This window comes from Schistocerca nitens, chromosome 3 (genome assembly GCF_023898315.1).
Source record: "Schistocerca nitens isolate TAMUIC-IGC-003100 chromosome 3, iqSchNite1.1, whole genome shotgun sequence".
Taxonomy (NCBI): domain Eukaryota; kingdom Metazoa; phylum Arthropoda; class Insecta; order Orthoptera; family Acrididae; genus Schistocerca; species Schistocerca nitens.
Window position 1 is genome coordinate 964,295,276 of NC_064616.1, and position 20,353 is coordinate 964,315,628.

The window sequence follows — 20,353 nt, forward strand, 5'->3', positions numbered from 1 at the left end:
CTCACACACACACACACACACACACACACACACACACACACCACCTGAAACCTGTCGGTGCAATGTTACATGTCATTCAGTTAGTTTTGCATTTAGTCCAGTTAAATGTTTAATTCTTAACCTGTGAATATGAGCATAATCTTTTTCAGCCAGGCAAATGTGCCTATTTTATGGTTTCTGAATGGTGTCCAGTTGTTTACCAGCCTTAAGTATGAAATGAGACATCATCAGCTAACATCAGTGGCAGCCAGTCCAAAATCTGTTGGCGACACATGATATTCTGTGGAGATTTGAATTTTAATTTTGTGAAAGATTCAGATAAAAGAAACCATTTGGAAATATTACTTAAGATTTATTCTGTTGCCAATTTGCCCAACTGCATTGAAAAGAAAACAGTTAACTAACTGTAGTGAATGGCATATCTGACCGTGTCGCATAACCAACTATACTAAACAGCTTATATCATTGCATTGAAGTGGTACCATGGAAAATGGTAAGAGTAATTAACGAAGACACTCCTGGAAGTTTCTAGGCAGCCACACAGGAAGCTTACTGAGGATATGTGTATCATGAAACAGATATTAGTCCCAACTTTAATAAATTAATACATAGGCTTCAATCAATTTTTAGCAGCTGCTTTCCCAAGGAAACAAAAAATGGTACTAATTAGACATGAAGAATGCACTGGATTGCAAAAGGAATCAAACTAATGTGTGCAAGGAAAAGGAAATTGTTTGAAATGGTTAGGGTAAACAGGAAAATAGGATTGATGACAAATTACAAGAAATACTCTGAAGTCTTAAGGGAAATGATCAAAAAATAAAAAATATCTCTATAAATCAATAATTCAGATAAAGACTTTAAATCTGTGTGGACAGTAGTTACGAGAAACTGGGAAAGCACTTGTGAGGACTTTAATACAAAAGAGAACAACCAAGTAATCAATACTAACAATCAGGTACACAATTTATTAAATAATCAGATTTTTGAAGTATCTCAGAAGATTGTCATGTACGTAACTACGTAGCCTTCTACAGCCATTCCGCAGGGCAAGACTGGTTTTGATGGAGGAAGGGTGCTATTATTTGTTGCAGATGATCAGTGCCAGAAAATAATAGGCTAGTCATTAGGAAAGGAGAGAGGGTAGAAAAGGAGCTATTCGTGTGCTGGCCAGCTTCAGTGATATGCAGCAATTTTTGTTTTCTTGAACAAGTTGTTTATCTTGTTAGATACTTGGCCTATGTGTGGTGCTGTGACATAGGTAGGTTTATTTGTGATTTTTCTTCTCTTTTTTAATGCTATTTCTGTATGTGTGCAACTTGTTTTTGTTTTTGTATACTGTTTATATAATTTTAGTGCTATTTTGGGGTTGAAGTAATTTTGTTGAACATATTGTAATATTTTTATTTCATTATGAATCACATTACTATCAGGAGATGACTTTAAAATTCTGTTAACCATTGATTTGAAACATGTGTATTTGTGCTAAATTGGATGACAAGAATTTTTATTTCTGATAATGTCAGAGGTGGTAGGTTTTCTATGTATTTCAGATTGGTAGTGGCTGTTTTTGTTGCTTATTTTTGGCTCAAAAAAGTTTATGGATTAGTTTTTTTTTCTATTTATATTGTAAATTTGTATTAGAGTGTGAGTTGTTTGGTTGCTGATGGATGATTTGTGTGTCTTGGTTGTCACTGTCTATTAGTAGTAGTGTGTCATCAACATATCTGTGGCACTAGATAATTTTGTTTCAAACGGGCCAACTTGAGTTGAAGAATTTTTCTTCCAATGTATAAATAAATATGTTTGCTGTGATTGCTGTGATACAATTTCCCATTGCTACTTCATCTGCTTGTGTGTAGATGTTATGTTCCGGTTCAAAATAGTTCTCAGATAAAATAAGTAGTAATATATTTATTATTTCATAAGTTTTGAGACAGTTACTTTTCTATCGTGTTAGAGTTTTTCTTTGTATTCTATATTGTTGGCAATACTGGTATATTTATATATAATTTGGTTAGTTCAAACATATGTTAGCGGTTAATGTTCTGGAGTTTTTTAATGGTGTATTTTTTGTTATTTGTGCAGAGTGTGGTTATCAATTTATTTAGGTTTTTGCTTAAGAAATATGTAGGGCTATGTATACAATTGTACACAAAGTACCTAAAGGACGTAAAATGAACATTTTGGAGGAAACGGGAAATTGCAGTCAGATGTAAAATAACCAGAGGACGTCCATAATGAACAAATAGGTTTTAAACATAAGAACTCCTAAAAAATTTTATTGACCTTGTAAAAGAGAAAGGGTGAATTATCATGACAAACAACAGAACATTATTTATGTAGAAACAAAAAGTTCTGTCTCTGAAAATTTAATGTACTCACTGACTTTCCGTAAAATATAATTTTCACTGTAAATATAAAGCATCACTGGAGACAGCTGTCAAATTTCTGTCAAAAATAATTTTACCAAGATCATACAAATAAAAGTATATGGAATTAACTGGATCATAATATAAAAGGAAGACAACTGATACAATATGGACCACAATACACCAGCTAAGATGTAAGCATAATGGATCATATGTAGACATAGTAACTAATACAGACGTAATATTATACCATCTGCACAGGTACACTTCACAATGGCAAAACACTGAAACAAGCTCATCGTGTAACTCTGTAATCACTAAGAGCAAATACATCAGCTGTGCAGCAGAAACCTGTACCAAACATAAAATACTGCTCTTCGACCTCGTGCATGCTGCAGGCCCACTAGGGAAGATGTCAGGGCTTGTCCAAAACGCGCTCTGGGGCAGTTTTCATAAAAACAGCATCCTCTGCCCACTCATGAGCATTACTCGCTTGTGACAAGTTGGATGATGTTCATGCCCCATAAAAGCTTAAATATGCTCCAGGGTATTATATTCCACAGGGACCTTCTTCTGCAGTCTGACGACGAGCTGTGTGCCAATTTAGAGGGGCGAGGTGTTCATTTCATCTGGCACATTCATCAGGGTCCAAGGGATAATCAGGTTGCCACCGGTGCTTTCATCTTGGCCTTTGAGGGCGATACATTGCCCGAGAAGGTCAGGGTGGTGGTCTACCGCTGTGACGCCAAGCCCTATATCCCTCCCCCGATGCAGTGCTTTAAATGCTGGAAGTTTGGCCATATTTCTTCCTGTTGTACTCCCAGCCTCACATGTCGAGATTGCGGACGCCCCACACATCCCAATACTCCATGTCCTCCCCCCCCCCCCCCCCAATCTATGTCAACTGCGAAGAGCATCATTCACCTTGCTCACCAGACTGCAGGATTTTACAGAAAGAGAGGAAAACCATGGAATATAAGGCCCTGGACCGACTGACCTACACTGAGGCTAAGCAGAAATTTGGACGCCTCCACCCTGTTCATATGCCCCCCTCTTACGCTGCCGCTACAACTGTTCTAGCCCCATCAGCTCCACCTGCCCCAGTCACATCTCAGAGCTGGAAGACTACACCTGCCCGCTTGATGGTGGGGCCAATTGCCTTGCTGTTGTTCCTGTACCACCTACTTTGGGAGCTAACCCCTCCCCCCCTCCCCCCAACCAATGGGGCAGTTCATCCCCACTTCTAAGCCAGAGAAGCATCCAACTTCTTGTGCTCCTCTTCCTCGGAAGGAGTCCCTTGGATCCCTCCCTTCCCAGGTTTACACCAGTGGGAAAGATGACACCCACCAGTGGCTGAAGTGCCCAAAAGCAGCTGGTCGCAGGGCTTCACGTTCCTCCTCAGTCCCGAAGACTGAATCAGTGAAGCCCTCCCAGCCAAAGAAACCCAAGGAGCAGCGACAAAAGTCCAAGAAGAAGACCAAGGAACTTGTGGTGGCACCCACCCCACTGCTACCTACAAGCTCTGCATCTAAGGATAAGGTGCAGATTGTGGTGTCCGCTGAGGACCTGGATCTCGCCGGACTGTCAGGCACGATGGATATAGACTCCTCAGGAAATCAGTTGGTGGCAGCAGGTGAACCTGAGGCATAAACCGCCTCATTGAATGTTCAGTGCCTTCCCAGCCTCACGATCCTATTAGCCTCCAGTGGAATTGCAGTGGTCTTTTCATACACCTTGCTGAGCTCCGACAACTTATCAGCCTTCACCTTTTCTTTTGCATTGCTCTCCAGGAAACTTGGTTTCCAGTGATGCGAACCTCTGCCCTCCATGACTGTTGGGGTTATTATAATAATCGGGCAGCTTATGTGAGGATATATGGTGAAGTCTGCGTCTACATCCTTAACTCTTTTTACAGCAAGTGTGTACTTCTTGAAACACCTTTAGAGGCTGTCACTGTTACGGTGTGGACGCCTCGGGCTGTTACTGTCTACAGTATCTATGTTCCAATGGATGGTGATGTCCCTCGGTGGTCACCAGAAATCACTGAGGCGATTAGAGATCGCAGGTGGGCCCTCCAACATCATAAGCGGCACCCCTCATTGGAACACCTCATTGCCTTCAAGTGGCTCCATGCCCGGGCCCGACACCTTATTCGCCGACGGAAGCAGGAGTGCTGGGAAAGGCCGTAAGGGCCGTTCTACCACCAATAATCTAGTCTACCTGGAGTCTGCCATCCGTACAGCATTTGCCTGCCATCAGCATCTGGTTGCCATCTTTTTTGGTATGCGGCAGGCGAATGATACAATAAGGCAACATCACATCCTCACCATGCTTCATGGGTGTCGCTTCGTTCCTTCTGCATGCAAGTTGGTTCCTCCCATAGTTCCTCCCAAGTCCAGGAGAATGGGGTCCTGCAAGGCTCTGTCTTGACTGTCTGCCTCTTTTTAGTTGCTATCATTGGGTTAGCTGCTGCTATGGGAACATCTGTATCAGCTTCTTTGTATGCTGATGACATTTGCCTGTGCTACAGCTCAACTGGAATTGCAGTTGCGGAACGGCAGTTGCAGGGCGTTATCCACAAGGCGTAGTCTTGGGCCATAACATACGGCTTTCAGTTTTCGGCCGCCAAGACTTGCGTCATGCATTTCTGCTGCCATCACACTGTTCACTGTGAGCCACGGATTTATCTTGATGGCGAACGTCTTGCTGTGGTGGAGATGCATCTATTTTTGGGATTGCTTTTTGATACCCTTTTGACTTGGCTCCCTCGTACTCAGCAGCTTAAACAAATGTGCTGACGGCATCTTCACGCTTTTCGTTGCTCGAGTCACACCAGCTGGGGTGCCGATTGGTCTACCCTTCTTCGACTGTATCAAGTGTTGATTCAGTGCTGTCTTGATTATGGGAGCCTGGCTTACAGTTCGGCATCGCCTTGCAGTTGCTTGACGCCATACTTCACTGCGGGATCTGACTCGCAACTGAAGCTATCCGCACAAGCCCTGTAAACAGCCTACTTATGGAGGCTGGTGTCCCTCCATTGTGGATCTGGCACCAACTACTGGTCACTTATGCTGCACATGTTTGTAGCTTGCCCGGGCATCCAAATTACCGTCTCTTGTTCCCCAACTCAGTCGTCCATCTTCCAGAACGGCGATACCAGTCAGGGTATACAATTGTGGTTCACGTCCAGTCTCTTCTCTTTGGGCTTGAGTTTTTCTCTCTCCCACCTCTTTTCTGGGCCCATATACGTATACTCCCGTGGTGTGTGCCCCACCCATGCCTTCAGCTGAATTTGGCACAAGGCCCGAAAGACCCGGTCCCTCCTGAGGCCCTCCGCCAACGCTTTCTTCCCATCCTTGCCACGTTTCCCGGCTGTGCTGTAATCTATACGGATGGTTTGATGGTTGCCAGTCGAGTTAGTTATGCTTTTACTCTTGGGGATAATTCTGAACAATGCACATTGCTGGATGGCTGCAGTGTTTTCATTGCAGAGCTGGTGACCATCTCTCGTACCCTAAAGTATATCCGCTCCTGCTCAGGCAAGTCCTTAGTTATCTGTAGTGACTTATTGAGTGGTTTATGAGCTATTGACCAGTGTTTTCCTCACTCTCATCTGGTGATGGCTATCCAGGAGTCCATCCATACTCTTGCCTGTTGTGCCCACTCGATAGTTTTTGTGTGGACCCTGGGTCATGTCAGCATCCCGGGTGATGAACATGTTGATAGGCTGGCCAAACAGGCTGTCAGTGAACCAGCCCTGGAGATTGGCCTTTCATAATATGATCTCCAGCCTATATTGCGGCTTTTTGCAGATGATGCTGTGGTGTATCGAGAGGTTGTAACAATGGAAAATTGTACTGAAATGCAGGAGGATCTGCAGCGAATTGACGTATGGTGCAGGGAATGGCAATTGAATCTCAATGTAGACAAGTGTAATGTGCTGTGAATACATAGAAAGATAGATTCCTTATCATTTAGCTACAAAATAGCAGGTCAGCAACTGGAAGCAGTTAATTCCATAAATTATCTGTGAGTACGCATTAGGAGTGATTTAAAATGGAATGATCATATAAAGTTGATCATTGGTAAAGCAGATGCCAGACTGAGATTCATTGGAAGAATCCTAAGGAAATGCAATCCGAAAACAAAGGAAGTAGGTTACAGTACGCTTGTTCGCCTAGTGCTTGAATACTGCTCAGCAGTGTGGGATCCCTACCAGATAGGGTTGATAGAAGAGATAGAGAAGATCCAATGGAGAGCAGCACGCTTCGTTACAGGATCATTTAGTAATCGCGAAAGCGTTACGGAGATGATTGATAAACTCCAGTGGAAGACTCTGCAGGAGAGACGCTCAGTAGCTCAGTACGGGCTTTTGTTAAAGTTTCGAGAACATACCTTCACCGAAGAGTCAAGCAGTATATTGCTCCCTCCTACGTATATCTCGCGAAGAGACCATGAGGATAAAATCAGAGAGATTAGAGCCCACACAGAAGCATACCGACAATCCTTCTTTCCACGAACAATATGAGACTGGAATAGAAGGGAGAACCGATAGAGATACTCAGGGTACCCTCCACCACACACCGTCAGGTGGCTTGCGGAGTGTAGATGTAGATGTAGATGTAGAAAGTCCTTGGTACCTGGGGTAATGAATGGCGCACCCAGCCTTCACCCAACAAACTTCGGGTCATCAAAGAGACTACAGGTGTGTGGCACACCTCCATCATGCCTCTCGCAAGGACTCAGTTTTCTCTGCTGGCTACGCATTGGCCACACCTGGCTGACGCACGATCATTTATTGCACTGTGAGGACCCACCTCTGTTTCTGCAGATCAGCGTTGACAGTGGTTCACATCTTGTTAGACTGTCCACTTTTAACTGCGCTCAGGCAGACATTTTTGCTGCCTGATACGCTCCCTGCTCTTTTAACAGATGACACTGCAATGGCAGGCTTAGTTTAGAGTTTTATTCGAGCAGGGGGCTTTTATCGCTCAGTCTTAGGGTTTTTCTCTCTTGTGTGTTGAGTCTGGCGTTTGCTCTACAGTTTTAGATTGGGGTTTTTGGTGTCTCTCTTGGTGGTTGGCTTTTCCTTTCTTTTTGTTTCCATGGTTGGCCAACTGCTGTACAACTCTGTGTACTTTTAATTCCTTTTTTTATGGTCTTTGTGTCTTTCTTGTTCTGTGTCATCCCTTGTTATTTCTGTTGCTCGCTCTTATTCCTTGTGGCTGTTTCGTGGTCATGGAAAAAGGGACCGATGGCCTTTGTAGTCTGGTCCCTTCAACCCCCACAAACCAACCAACCAACATCGGTATGTGCCAATGGTATCTGATTGTAAGCTTTCCAGCAAAGAAAACTTTTGCACTGGACAGAGAATAGGTAAATTCTTGGTTATTAGCTAGCTGGTACTTATCTGCAACTGTTCTTGCGTTCAGCTTATGGTAATTGCCACAGGAGTGCCATGTGCCATCCTTTTTGCACATGAGGTGTAACAGGGATGACCATGGGCTGTCTGACCTTTGTATATCACCAGCACAGAGCATATCCTCAAATATTGCCTTAGTCGCAGCCAATCGTTTTGGAACTGTTCTCTGGATGCGTTGTGAAACCGGTGGACCTGGTGTCATGGGCATATAATGCTTTGTCTTATACTTAACACTGCTTGACTGCACAGACATATGTGGGATCAACTGTTTACTTGCATCATTAATTACTCCTATTACATTGTCCACAAAAGCTCTCTGAATCATCTTTATCCTGTCGCATTGTGTCCCACATATAAGGCAGGCATTTGCCAAGCCTACAGCTAGTGCAATGTGCAACAGAAAATCAGCACCTAATATGGGTTGTGTAATGTCTGCCACCACTAAACTCCAATTGTAGAGAGCAGGAAAGCCATTGTCTATCGTCATATCTTTGTACCCTTGCATTTGGATGCTGGAGTTGTTGTTGGCTAACAACTGTAAGGGCTCCTGCATTGTCATCTTAACTGTGCCCGTCACTGGAAGGCTGCTGACTTCTGAACCAATCTATTAAAAATCTTAAGCCTCAAATCTTATCAGTCACGTGCAACCGACGCGATGTCATGCCATGACTCATCAGAAAAGTTGTAAGATTGCCATCATGAGCCTTACCTTTGCCGTGTGTCCATCTGTGCGTTGGTACAATATGACTCTACTTATTGGTGGTGGTGTTTGTGAATGTCGCAGCCTGTGGTGCCTAATTTGGACTGCCCTTGCCATTTGAGTTCTCACATGATTTTGTGCACTTTGTAGCATGGGCACCAAACTGTTTGTGGTGCCAGCAGATATCATCGACTGTAGTTTGACGCTGAGTGGTGTCTAATGGCTGTAGGTTGGATGCACGACACAACTACGTCCTCTTATCATAGTCTGTCCATAACTCCAAGTTCTGTAACTGCATGACAATTCTTACATTGTGGTCTGTAACTCTCAGAGTTCCCCAGTAATGTCCGGTGATCGTCAACAAGATGCAGCAGCATAATTCGGCATCAGCTCCTCCAAAAACTGTGGTGCGTGTTTGTCACCTTCTGTTGTGGTACTCGTATTTGTTGCTACTCGTGTGTCACAGTGGTTGACTCTAGTGTGGCATGTGCTGTATCAGCTACTTGCAGGAATTTATCCAGCAGTTGTCCTTCATATGCTATTAATGTCAACTGTTCTTGAGACGGAAGCTGTTGCTGCCAGATATGTAGCAGAAACTCATTACATATTAGGCTACAGTCAACTATTGCTAACAAATATCTCCAAAATCCCAGCAGGTTTCTGTCCCTACATTTCTCCTGCTAAAGCACTTGTGAAAACCTCTGCTCAAGTAACATTCTGCAGCAAATGATTAGTGAAGTCTTGATGATGGGGTGGGTGTAGAATCACATCGGAAACTATTGTCATGGTGATGCACAAACATACATTTGATGTTGGACATTGTGATAATTTACTGGCATGAAGTAATATGCCAAAAGTTTACACAAACATGAGCTTACATACATATTTTCTGAGAAGTTATGGACACACAAATTTCATACTCAATTACACATTTGTATTTTAGTGCCATATTCCTCTGACTCATATACACAACAGTACCTGGTTAGATATTCTTTCTGCACTTAATTTGCATAGTAGCAGATGATACAGATGCAAGATTTTTGCACATACTTGCATTAATGTTTTACTCTTTACAAAGTTCTTTGCTGCAATTTGTTTCATGTTTCCTTCCACCTATGTGAAGCAGAAATTCACTTGCACTGTAGAAACAATGATCAAGTAGGAATGATTTTAATTTTCTATTAAATACAGTCAGGGACTTACTGTTTTTTTTCTGATGGCAGGCTATTGTATATTTTAATGCCTTTGTTGAAGGGAGAGTTTTTAAAGGCAGAGGTGCGCATTTCTTTAACATGGAGTTCCATTTTCTGTCTAGTACCATAGTCATGGACATTTACATTTTTATTAAATTTTTTAATATTACTTTTTACAAATTTGCGTAGTTATAGTATATACAGGCTGCCAAGGGGTAGGGTGAGCATCTTTTGGGTGAGGAGGATGTTTGCGCTATGTGTAGAGTCTCCCCAGAATATAATACCATACTGCATTACACTGTGTAATTGTGCATAGTAGGCTGTGTGAACAGATTCCTGGCTTGTGCAGTACCCAAGGATTCGTAGGGCATAGCACACTTCGTTTAGCTTCCTATTAGTTTTACTAATGTGTGTTTGCCATTTTAGATTATCCTGAATCCATAGGCCTAGAAATCTTGTTTCTGTATTTGGGGATATTTGGGAACCATGTAATTTCATATCGGGCATAATTTTATTTGTTCTTAGGTGGAAGTTTAGGTAAGTGGTTTTCTTTGTGTTAACTATGAGCTTGTTTTTCTCAAACCAATCACCAAGTTCGTCTGTATTTCCATTTATGACCTCTTGGAGTTCATGTTCATTTTTGCTTGTTATGAGGATACTGGTATCATCTGCAAAGAGTGTACTGGTGCTGGCATTGATGTTTGACGGTAGGTCGTTTATGTACACAAGGAAGAGCACTGGTCCAAGTACTGAGCCTTGGGGCACACCTTATTTAATATTGCAATAGTCAGAGTAGTATGTTTTGATATGTTCTTAGTTGTTATGTTTTATTGACACTTTTTGTTTCCTATTTGTCAGGTATGAGCTGAACCAGTTTAGTGGGGTGCCTCTGATGCCATATGACTCTTAGTTTGTTGAGAAGAATCTTGTGGTCTGTGACATCAAATGCCTTGGACAGATCTAGGAAGAGCCCAGGTGCTTTTTGTTTTTTGTCTAGGGCATCTAGGGTGCAGTGTAAATACTCATATATGGCAGTTGTCATGGATTTGTTTTTTCTGAAACTGTGCTGGGCATCAGATAGCATCTGGTTCTTATCAAGAAAATTTATTAGTCTTTGCTGAACTAGTCTCTCCAAAAGTTTACCAAACACAGGTAACAGCAATATGGGTCTGTAATTTTCTGTGTTGAGTTTTTCACCTTTCTTAAAGACTGGGATGACTTTAGCCACACATGGTATATTAATGGCCTTGTGAACAATATTAATAGTAGCCTCAGGCTTTTTGCAGATAATAGTTACCTATAATGAAGTAGTGTCTGAAAGCAGTTGCATAAATATTGAATCATACCTTGATAAGATTTCAAAATCGTGCAGAGATTGGCAAATTGGTTTAAATGTTCAGAAATGTAAAATTGTACACTTCATAAAACGAAAAAGCATCATATTGAGTCATGGGTAAAGCAGGTGGTAGACTTACTGCTGAAGTGTGTGGGACCTGTACCAAATAGGACTAACAGGCGATATTGAACGTATACAGAAAAAGGCAGCAGAAATAGTGACAGGTTTGTTCGATCCGCAGGGGAGAGTTACAGTGATGTTGAAGAAATTGAAATGGCAGGTACTTGAAGATAGACGTAAACTAGCTTGAGAAAGTCTACTTACAAAGTTTCAAGAACTGGCTTTAAATGACAACTTTAGGAATATGCTACAATCCCCTATATATCTCTCCCATAGTTATCAATAGGAGGACAAGAGTGGTTTAATACAACACACTTAGAGGGATTTAAACAATCATTCTTCCTGTACCCCATACTTGAATGGAACGGGGAAAAGACCCTAATAACTGGTGCAATGGGACATGCCCTCTGCCACGCACTTCACAATGATATGATGAGTAGATGCAGACAGGGGTACTGGCTTTTGAAAATAAATGTGGTTGCTGTAAATCACAGTTCACCAATGTTGAAAACTAACCCTCCTGAAAATCCAGTTTTATTTGATAAAGACAAATATATAATTTTTTATTGGATTCTTTTTCCACACTAATTAATTAATTAATACAAGAAGTAATCCACAGTCCACATAGAGTTGTTTTTTTCCAAATCTCTATGTAATTTCTAATTCTCACTACTAAAGAATGGGTTCCTACAAACAGTGGATCATTTGATGAAAATGTTTACCGCAGTGCAGCTCATGCAGAGTTTTACCTATGTGTTGCAATATGCTGGCTCATAGCCTTTTGACTGACAAGAGTCATAATCATAACGAAATGGAATATATTAATTTTACTTAAATAAATTTAACTGTTTAACTGTATTTCAGTTTTACAATCAATCATTGTTAACATTGTGAGGGGAAAAAAATTATGGCTGGGCAATCGCACTAACGCTAAAAAATCCCTCATACCCTACAAGTAAATATTTAGATAGTATTTTACCTTTTGTGATAGCCTACTCATGTGAAATATTCTAGGAACTTCAAAGGAGCATCAACATGCTCCTACACACAGTTTTATTTAATCTGCAGTTTCTGTCCACAGAATCAGTGGCCTTTTCGAAATCTACAAACATCTATTGAATTCAGTAACCTGTGGAAAATTATTGACTTCAGATTAAATATTTGTTGAGAACGTGATCTGCCCTTCTTAAAACTACCTTGATATTCACCTAAATTATGCTCCAGTGTTGTTTCTACTCTGGTTAGTATAATTTTGGGGAATATGTTGTAGGCAGCTGGTTGGAAATAAATTCATCTGTGGTTGTTAACATCTTGTTATTTGCCTTCCTTGTGTAATGGATGTATCAAGGCCACGTTCCACTCTCCTGGGAGTTTTTCTGTTTCCCTGGTTTTCTCAAAGATTAATTTTAGCTCATTTCTTTTTTAAATTTTTAGTAGATACCATTTCAGAAGTTCTGCTTGTAATAGTCTTCTCTACTAGCATTATATGGTTTTAATAACTTTCCAATTTCTTTGGTAGTTGGGATAACTCTTTGAGATTTTCACTAGTGTTTGAGTATTCAAACTTAATGATTGGTTAGGACAATTAAGATGTTTGATTTACGTTTGAAATAAATGAAAATAAAATTAAAAAAGTAGATCTACCGAACTCTTCAAATCTTGCTTTATCCTTGAAAGATCTACTGGAGGAGGTTCTATTTGCAGAAAACACTTTCATACTAAATTTCCTTGTATACTCACTTTCTTTTTTACCACCGTCTACCATACAGCCTTTTGACTTAAAAGGGTAGTAATTGATAACTACATTGAATATATTAATTTTACATTTATAAACTGAACTCTTTAAATATTCAACTTTTATAATAATTTAAGTGGGGAAGAAAATAAAATTAAGAAAAAAAATTATTAGTAATGGCGGGAATCAAACCCGGGTTAATGAATTGCCAGTCAATGCACAAGACCACTCAACTACAACACCGTTATGAAAATGACTTCTGAAAAATCCATCATACTCTACGCTTGCACAATATGTTACATACAGTTTCAAAGAAAAATACTGACCTGGTGCTGTGAGCAATGTAGCACTTGTAGTGCAGGAAGGGCTGATGCTAAGTCAGCACATGTGCAGTAAAAAACAGACAGCTACATCCCTTCTCTGAGTTCATCATAGTGCGGCTGACCACCATTTTAGCACTCAATACTGGTTTCTAGTTATCACATAGGGGGCGCTACAAAACATGGTTTGTCCATTTTATTTGCATACCAGTAAGCTTTTGAAGAGAAATGACGTAATTATAGTTTGATTTCTGGCTATCATTCAAAGGGAAATGGCATAAGTTTCGTGTATTACTGACCATGTGCTGTAGCACATTAGCACACAATAAATGGCTGCCACTGGTGTCAAAGTTCAAGTATTTTGGTTCTTGTTTATGTATATGCATGACAGCGTCATCGTTTAATTTCTCTAGTGTCTTGATATTGCACAGGTAAGCTTCTAATCTGTGAAAGGTGGAGAAAGAATGATCTGTTGTATGTGTAAAAACTGGTATAGTTAAAGTGATCTGTATCAATTTCATCGCCTCGGGAATCAATTTGCTGACATGCATATTTGAGGAAAAGAAGCACACTGAGTCCTCCGTAATTCCAGTGAAATAATTTTTACATTTACACACATCTAAAATCATATTTCTGAGCACAGTTAATCATTATGAATCGGAATGATCCTTTTAAAATTCTGTTACAGAACTGCAGTCTTTTGTTTTGGAAAAATGAAATATTTCTGTTTCTCTGAATTGAGTCTTTGCAGTTTTCAACAAATGTTTTTATCACATTTTTGTCTTGTTAGTTTTCTTTGAAAAAGGCCCACTAGAGGAACTCATTTCCTTAGAGACCAAAACACTTTATCACGCTTCTCGTCATACATCATCCAGATATATTTATCTTTTCACTGGTTTTGAAAAGAGTGGTTACCACCAATATGATCAGTTTTCTTTGTTTCATTCAATATGGCAGTTGAATCGGAGCCATTTGAAGCAGTCTCTACATATGTCATAGCCAAATCACTTTTCTTCATTGACAAGCGAGTAATGAATTTATCCATTACAAAAGCCCACTACAGCAAAGAAATAAACAAAAGAAGTAGTATTTGTAAGTGATACTATGTTACGCAATTAAAAAAGTGAACTAAAACATACTACACCACAAATGACAGTACTGAGTGAGTGAATATCTATCTATTGATGCAAAGCAGTTGGAACATTCAAAAATGATGTTTCCATGAGAGAGTAAGTGCTGAACACTTCTCAGTTGTTTTTGAAGGACTGAGAAGTACTGGGCCACCCTTACATGGGCCAACGCAAGAGTGTGACATCAAAATTAGTGTATTTGACAGTCAATGGCAAACCTGATATGATGATGGGTAGTGGTTTTGTGACTGCTTTGGGCAAGCCCTTCTGTACATCAATGCTGAATAAATGACGGGAGCTCACTTAGGCTCAAATGTCTGCCACTGCTGACATGACACACATCTTCAGAGTCTGTACATAACATTATTGGAAGCATATGCTGAGGATGATAAAAGTGTTGCTGAGGCAAGATAATGAAAATTGGCAGCAGTATATTTGAATGAACAATGGGGAAAGGCAATGGGAGAGTGCAGAAAAATGAAGAACCATGAACTGTAAATGAAGGAATGGCTCAAACAAGAAATAATAAACATATAAAAATATATAATAAGAAATAATATGTTGATGATGCATATAAAATCCAATTAGAGGTCTTTCATCGCTGTAGTAGCACTTCTAATACTAGATTATGCCTGGCTTGTAGTTTATTTATTAACAAACATGTTTTTTTTTAAGTGCCTTTTGGTCAGGTGACTTGTGTATGTACTTTGAAATTGATACATTACTTTGTATTTATTGTTCTTCATTTTGATTTCTGATAAGGACTTGCTCTGAAATGTGTGTGAAACAACTGTGTATGGTTACAAATAAATTTCAATCCAGGCAGAATCTTTTACTAACAGAAATTAGAAAGTATTTACAAATTGTGAAACCATAAATGTATATAAATTTAACCCATTTGCATATGATGTTTGGAAAAAAGGACTGACATGTGGGCCACTCACTCCCTTGTGTGTGTGTGTGTGTGTGTGTGTGTGTGTGTGTGTGTGTGTGTGTGTGTTGTTGTTATTGTCCTTAGCATAAGTTAGTTTAAGTAGTGTGTAAGTCTAGGGACGGATGACCTCAGCGGTTTGGTCCCATAAGAATTCACACACATTTGAACATTTTTGATTCACATGTGATTATGATAGTTTCTACTTTGTTTTTATTTTACACATATACATGATTATTTGTGAAACGTGACCTAATATGGTTGTTCGAAGCATCTTCAATAACATAAGATTCACACTTAGTCCAGATGTGTATGATCCATCATGAAGCATTTGCCCATATGATGGGCAACTTGATGCTCAAAATAGGATTCTCCATGTTGCTCTTGACAACAACATATCTTCCATCTTCTAAAGAGAGCAATTTTCTTTTAAGACAGCGTCATTTTCATTCAGAAATGTTCCCTGCTCCTGCCTTGAAGCATGTTCAACATGTATGCAGCATTAGAGGTAATCTAATCTCTCACATTTCTGTGCTGGATGTAATCACCATTATCTTTATCTTTAAGATACAGTAAAACATGTTAGCATCCTTCATTTTAAATTATTTTAATACTCTTGGGAATGCAAAAAAATTAAAATACTTTTTAGAGCCACACACATGTGGCATCCAGAAATACGGTTCACTAACTATTGTTGTATAAGGAAGGACTCATAACACCACGTTCTGATTGAAGTTCTTTTACATAGTTCATCCCACTGTTCATTGCACCTGGTGGTGACCCCCCCCCCCCCCCCCACACACACACACACACACACGCACTTGGAGACTGAGACAGAGAGAGAGCATTGATGAATTCATTTGCATTTGCTGTGTCCACTCACTGAAAAGCAGAACCATGGAGTCATCGATAGGCACACTCTAAAGAAGGTAAATTTGCTGGGTGCAAGACTTGTCCAATCCATCCAGCCAGCACCTCCTGCTCCACTCCTGTCACAGGCGTATCCTGTCCTATCAGAGGGCATTCCACCTCTGAAAGCAGCCATGTTATATACCAGCTCTGCTTCAGAAACTGCACAGCCTTTTATGTTGGTATGACTATGAACCAGCTGTCCACCAGGACAAATGGTCACTGCGAAACTGCTGTCAAGAACGAAGTTGACCACCCAGTGGCACAACATGCAGCTGAACACAACATGCTCAGCTTCAATGGCTATTTCACAACCCGAGCCATCTGGACTCTTCCCTCCACCTCAGCTTCTCTGAACTACACAGATAGGATTTACCCTTAAAATGCAGCCTCTGTTCCTGTACTTATCCTGTCCTCAATCTTAGTGACCCAGTGCCTCTGCACCTTCCTCCATCCTGTCACCTTCTCTCAATTAATGTTTCTATGTAGCCTTCAGTGTGTGCCACTTCCGACCAGTTGCAACAACTACACCTGCCACCCCTCCCTCCTGCATTCGTAGCCAGCAAACTGGCCTCCTCCTGAGTCACTAGCCACCCACTGTCTACTGTCCCTCTCCTTACCTGCTGGCCTCTCTCTCTCTCTCTCTCTCTCTCTCTCTCTCTCTCTCTCTCTGTCCCTCTCCCCCCCTCTCCTCTCCTCCCCTCCCACCCCCCACTCCACCTGACACTACCCCCAGCACAACTAGCCCACCTGCTGCAAAACAAAGTAGCATTGGCACTGCCAGTCTAGCTGTGTGTGTGTGTGTGTGTGTGTGTGTGTGTGTGTGTGTGTGTGTGTCCATACACTCTAGTTCATCAAAGGATAAGTCCAAAAGCTAGCAAGTTTTCCTTCTTTTGTTTGTGCTTATTGGCGACTGAACACTTCTGCTTTTAGGTGAGTGGTCTCCTTTAATCCTAAAGTTTTTACATTCTATAAGGCCCGCATCTCGTGGTCGTGCGGTAGCGTTCTCGCTTCCCACGCCCGGGTTCCTGGGTTCGATTCCCGGCGGGGTCAGGGATTTTCTCTGCCTCGTGATGGCTGGGTGTTGTGTGCTGTCCTTAGGTTAGTTAGGTTTAAGTAGTTCTAAGTTCTAGGGGACTTATGACCACAGCAGTTGAGTCCCATAGTGCTCAGAGCCATTTGAACCATTCTATAAGAACTTTCCTACAATATCTATATTCTTTTCTGTACTTTTTGAGTGGTAAAAATTTTCTCCTTTGTTGTTGATTTTATTTGTGGATTGTCAACACTTCTTAGACATTTAAATGGAGACAGATGGATTTTGTTTCTTAGGGAGGCCGCACAGCATTTCCTTGTTTCACTAAATCAGCAAGCATCTATATCACAGCAACAAAATTATCGTGGTGGTAGTGGAACCATAATGTCTGATAATATATGGAATTCATTAAGGACTGTCCTTACTCTGATGGATGACAAAGAGCTACTGAAATCAGTGGAGCAAAGGTAAACCCACTTTTCGTACTTATTTTTCTTTACTTACTTCTGTTCTGTGAAATACTGTAGTATATACCAGATTTCAATGCAGATACTGGTACATAGTTTAAAATTGATGGCTTTGTTTGAAAAAGGACCCCCCCCCCCCCCATGACACACACACACACACACACACACACACACACACACACACGTGCATAATTTGAGAAACATGATCAAGAAATCTTTTGATGATACGAAATCATCACTGTTGTAGAAGAATGTGCCCTATTTCTTTCCTTTAAAATATTATCAAGCTGTTTAAATAAACATATTAATATTATTAGTGAAAGACAATATTTTGCTAGACTGACATATATGAAGCATATGACAAAAACACCTCTTTTTATCAGTTACAGTGCTGGACAAACAATAATGTGTGTAACATCAGTTAATAACTTAAAAAAAGACTGTGGGTAATTTAAGATTGAGCACTTTCATGGTCTTACTTCTCCATATATTTTCTGAGACATCATTAATGATTTGGACTTGGCCACCTTCTGCTACCCTTATCCTGGGCTTAAAATAATTAAATAATCTGTTTTTCATTAGTTATTATCACAATCAACAGAAACTACTTGCTAGATAAAGGATAAAGGTACCTCCGGACTTCTTGATGCAGTATGGTCTGCAGTAGAACACATCCACATTGCTCCTGCATATTTTCTTATGTAACCTACCCATGTTCCATTAGGCCACTTTCTCTATCTTTTCTTATCTTTTGTAATCCAACAAATAACCTGATTTATCTCTTGAATTATGCAAAAATGTAAAGACCTATTTGCTTACAAACAAAACCCCTGTTCCACCCTGAAATAATGATACAGTATTTATTATGTATGACATTGGTCTCTCTTTCTGTGGTAGACATTGCAAGTGTTGTTCTGAAATATTATTTTAGTTTATACATATTAATTATAATTCTAAAACTGTTCTTCTCCCATTTCTGCTTGAAATGAAATGTTACTTACATTTATTTTAAGATGTGATGATTTTTAGTGTGCTTTCCTGGATGTGGCCACAGGTTAAAGGTCATATTTATACTTTCCGGGGAAAATTTTTGTCATATTCTCATGAAAATAGTTTTTTCTTGTTTTATTTGTCTTTTGTTTTGTAGGAAAAAAGAGGTGAGTGGGTACAGGGGAAGGGCTGTCCACAGAATGTTTTAAGTGGATAGAGTAGCTGCCAGTGAGTTGTTGGAGGGGTAGTAGTGTACAGGAGAGTGTGAGATGCAAGTTTGCCCCACTGCGTTTTATTAATTTTGGGACATATTTTTTATTGAATCATCAGTTTTCTATGCTGTGATTATGTCTTGCTTTTAGAAATGTTTGTGGTTTTATGTGAGGGTTTGTGTTTATATGTCTTAGCACACTGGACTCGCATACGGGAGGATGACGGTTCAATCCCGTCTCCGGCCATCCTGATTTAGGTTTTCCGTGATTTCCCTAAATCGTTTCAGGCAAATGCCGGGATGGTTCCTTTGAAAGGGCACGGCCGATTTCCTTCCCCATCCCTCCCTAACCTGAGCTTGCGCTCCGTCTCTAATGACCTCGTTGTCGACGGGAAGTTAAATACCACTAACCTAACCTAACCTGTTTATATGTCATTTTGTACCAACTTGTGCTGTTCTTTTATCATCATATTTTCCTTGTGCTGCTGTTTTTATCAAAAGATTTATTTGATTATCATGTGTGTTTCTATTGTGAACTTGATATGTTCATCTATTCTGTTGCTTTATATTTTCACATTTTTATTAATTTTAACATGTAATTGCTCAGTTATCATCAGTGTACTACAGTGAATGTAGTATGTTATAGTTATTTGTCAGAATGTGCATGAAAATAGTGTGTTCAACGTGATTTATGAAATTATTTGTGAAGGCACCTTGCCAATAAAATTTATTATGAAGTTGAAATCACTTTTTTATTTTATTTGTTGTAGTAACTTGAGTATTTCATTCATAAAGTCATCAGAAAACTGGCTATTTGCTTTCAGATTCTGTTTTAAAATGCCCATTGTCTCCGTTGACATGTTGCACTCCATATTTTCTATATTGAAGGAGAAAAGGTTGCTGTGTCTAGATTTTTGTAAAAACTTTCATATGTTACATTAAATATATGATGATCTTTACAGTTCAGCCTTTAGCTGTTTTGTACTTTGCAGACAGTAATTGCAGTGTGTTTCCTGCAAGCCTGTAAACAGGAAGAGAGGAGGGGGAAGTGAGATATGGGCTATATGACTGTTGCCACAGATGAGCCCTTGGGGGCGGGGGGGGGGGGGGGGGGGGGCGGCATCGTTGGCACTCTGGCTTGCAGACTAGCTAGGCTCATACAATTTTATCTCTTATAAAATTATTTCACATCTCTGGCATCAACATTGGTTTTTACCACTTCTACATATTGTCACACTTTGATAAGATTTCTGGCAGATGTTACTAACTCCAGATGCTCTAGACCAGGCATCAGTGGCCCGTGGTGACCCACTGACATGGTTTAAATACTGACTTAAACTCGTGGGCCACCTGTCATGTGATGCGACAGCAGCACACATAGTGGATAAAGTCAAAACTATAGCGTCTGTGAAATTTATGTTTATGGGCACACTGATACGAATGACACCCCTTACTTGACATGCCATGCCAACAAATTATGC

General features: G+C 40.3%; 1 protein-coding gene across 2 annotated transcripts in view; it reads left to right on the forward strand.

The window, feature by feature from the left end:
- Positions 1 to 20,353, forward strand: part of LOC126249032 (peroxisomal targeting signal 1 receptor) — a 244,690-nt gene that overhangs the window by 182,440 nt on the left and 41,897 nt on the right. For both annotated transcript variants that reach the window (XM_049950646.1, XM_049950647.1), the window contains exon 13: positions 17,501 to 17,671. In XM_049950646.1, the coding sequence (XP_049806603.1) occupies positions 17,501 to 17,671 (171 nt within the window). The remainder of the gene's footprint in view (positions 1 to 17,500; positions 17,672 to 20,353) is intronic.